Source organism: Alosa alosa, chromosome 10, assembly GCF_017589495.1.
Source record: "Alosa alosa isolate M-15738 ecotype Scorff River chromosome 10, AALO_Geno_1.1, whole genome shotgun sequence".
In the NCBI taxonomy this organism is placed as follows: domain Eukaryota; kingdom Metazoa; phylum Chordata; class Actinopteri; order Clupeiformes; family Clupeidae; genus Alosa; species Alosa alosa.
Genome location: NC_063198.1, coordinates 24,772,710 through 24,775,209, shown reverse-complemented (window position 1 = coordinate 24,775,209; position 2,500 = coordinate 24,772,710). Strand labels below are relative to the sequence as shown.

The window sequence follows — 2,500 nt, the reverse complement described above, 5'->3', positions numbered from 1 at the left end:
GTTACAAAAAATGTGTTTGAGCATTCAGAAAAAACTGTAAGTGCTTTCTGCTTTGAAGCATGGCTGTGTATGCACTTTTTAATGCAATAAAGTGTCAGGAAATGTTCAAAGTGCTTTCTTTATTTATTCAATAATTTATTTAACTTTTTCATTCTTTATCAGAAATTTATCACCGGACATTCAGCACAAAGCCAGATGTCTTTAAATGTTAAATAAACCACTCATAACTGAGACATCCTGTTTTGTATTCGGCTGTGAAAATAGACAGATTCTCTCTCTCTCTCTCTCTCTCTCTCTCTCTCTCTCTCTCTCTCTCTCTCTCTCTCTCTCTCTCTCTCTCTCTCTCTCAGGGGACATGCCCCAGTGCTGGGATAACATCTCTATAGCCACTGCTGTCATCCTGCTAAGTGTAATTGCATTGCTTGTAAATCCTTTTGGGGCCCGTTGCTGTTAAGCCACGACCAATTACCCTGATGTAGAGAGGAGGGCAGGCAGCTGAGTGAGTGAATGAGTGTGTGTGTGTGTGTGTGAGTGAGTGAGTGAGTGAGTGAGTGTGTGTGAGTGAGTGAGTGAGTGAGTGAGTGGTGAGTGAGTGAGTGTGTGTGAGTGAGTGAGTGAGTGAGTGAGTGAGTGAGTGAGTGAGTGAGTGTGTGTGTGCGTGACTGCATGACTGTGGAACTGCCATGATAGTGTTGACTTGCGTGACTGGAGAGATGACCCTCTCAGACATAAATAACAACACAGGGCAGCTGGGTCACACTCTCTCTATATCTCTCTCTCTCTCTTCTCTCTCTCTCTCTCTCTCTATATATATATATATATATATCACGCTCTCTCTCTCACTCTATCTCTCTACTGCTCTCTCTCTCTCACTATCTCTCTCTTTCTTTTTCTAGTGCATTTTGACCAACATGAAATTAGCCATTAAAAATTAACAAAATGAGTTGCATGGATGTACAAATTGCATTGCTATTTGTACAAAATCAGGAGTAACTGTTTCAATGATGTGCACAAGTAATAAGATGATATGGAGTTTGAACGGTTGTATGTTGGTTGAGAATTACCAGTCTGATCTGAGAAATGTGCCAAAGCAACTGAGACAAACGGTAAGACCATCAGACATATGGGAATTAAAACGGCAGCCACACACAAACACCCTTCACACAGACACACACATGCACACACCCTCACACAGACACACAGACACGGACATACACACACAAAGATACACTCCAGAAAGGGCACATGGGAAACACATGTGACTCTCATGGGTCTAGAGAAAGAGAGAGAGAGAGAGAGAGAGAGAGAGAGAGAGAGAAAGGAAGCTACTGTATGCGGGAGACATAAAGGGAGAGGGAGAGACTGCAGATAGATATAGAAGTCAGAGAAAAGTGCTAGCACAGGGCCAGGCAGGGGCAGTGGAGTTTGTACCTTGTCCAGTTTGGCTTCCATCTCCACCACATCTGTCTCCACTTCATCGATGTTCGCCCTGCGGAGAGAAGAAGCAACACTCAGCAAACGCCTGGCTAGGATTTCACAGTTCAATATCAACAACAATATCAACAACAAAAAGTGATTTGGCCAGTTCTTTTTCTCGTTCTTGCTTTGCTTTCTCTTCTCTGGATCTTCTGTCATCAATTACGGACATTGCCGTTTCCAAATCGGAACTTGATATTTCTTTTTCTTCGGCATAATCAGTAACCCTTTCCAAATCAGCAGCTCCACTATCATGCGGATGACCTTGAACTTGCACTTTGAAAGATCATAGCTTAGCTTGCATGCTAACTCAAACTTATAGACCCAATGGCGGCAAGTGCATCTGACCAGGACTCCCCTTGAGCAGTGAGGTCCACTACCACCCACTCTCACTTGTAAATGGCCTTGGGGAGGGAGAGAAGTGCTGCCACTGCACCCATTCATTCCCATCAGCCACAGGCCTTACTGTCTGCATCTGAACATCTGAACTACAGCTCTCCCTGCTGACCTCCTGTGTGTGTGTGTGTGTGTGTGTGTGTGTGTGTGTGTGTGTGTGTGTGTGTGTGTGTGTGTGTGTGTGTGTGTGTGTGTGTGTGTGTGTGTGTGTGTGTGTGTGTGTGTGTGTGTGTGTGACAGGAGAGCTGAGAGAGAGCTGACCTCCTGGACCGTTAGTGGTTGCGTGGGACGCTTTGGCTGTCATATCAAATATTCACTGATAATCTGGGGCCCGATCTGTGAGCTCTGACCATGTGCTTCTCATTTCCATCTTTTGGTCAAGAACTTGCATGTCTTCATGTGTGTGTGTGTGTGTGTGTGTGTTTGTTGTGTGTGTGTGTGTGTGTGTGTGTGTGTGTGTGTGTGTGTGTGTGTGTGTGTGTGTGTGTGTGACAGGAAGCTTGAGAGGAACAGATGTGTCTGGACTTAATCGAGCCCATTAATCCGTAAGGAACCACATCAGCACTTGGAGCCTACCCCTGCAGTGACAGCTATGGCACTAAGCCTCAGACACACACACACACACACA

General features: G+C 45.1%; 1 protein-coding gene across 1 annotated transcript in view; it reads right to left on the bottom strand.

Annotated features, from left to right (window-relative positions):
• The window catches only part of LOC125301794 (arf-GAP with coiled-coil, ANK repeat and PH domain-containing protein 3-like), an 85,174-nt gene that overhangs the window by 46,463 nt on the left and 36,211 nt on the right, over positions 1 to 2,500 (bottom strand). Inside the window, exon 2 of the mRNA XM_048254530.1 lies at positions 1,432 to 1,489. Within this exon, the coding sequence (XP_048110487.1) occupies positions 1,432 to 1,489 (58 nt within the window). The remainder of the gene's footprint in view (positions 1 to 1,431; positions 1,490 to 2,500) is intronic.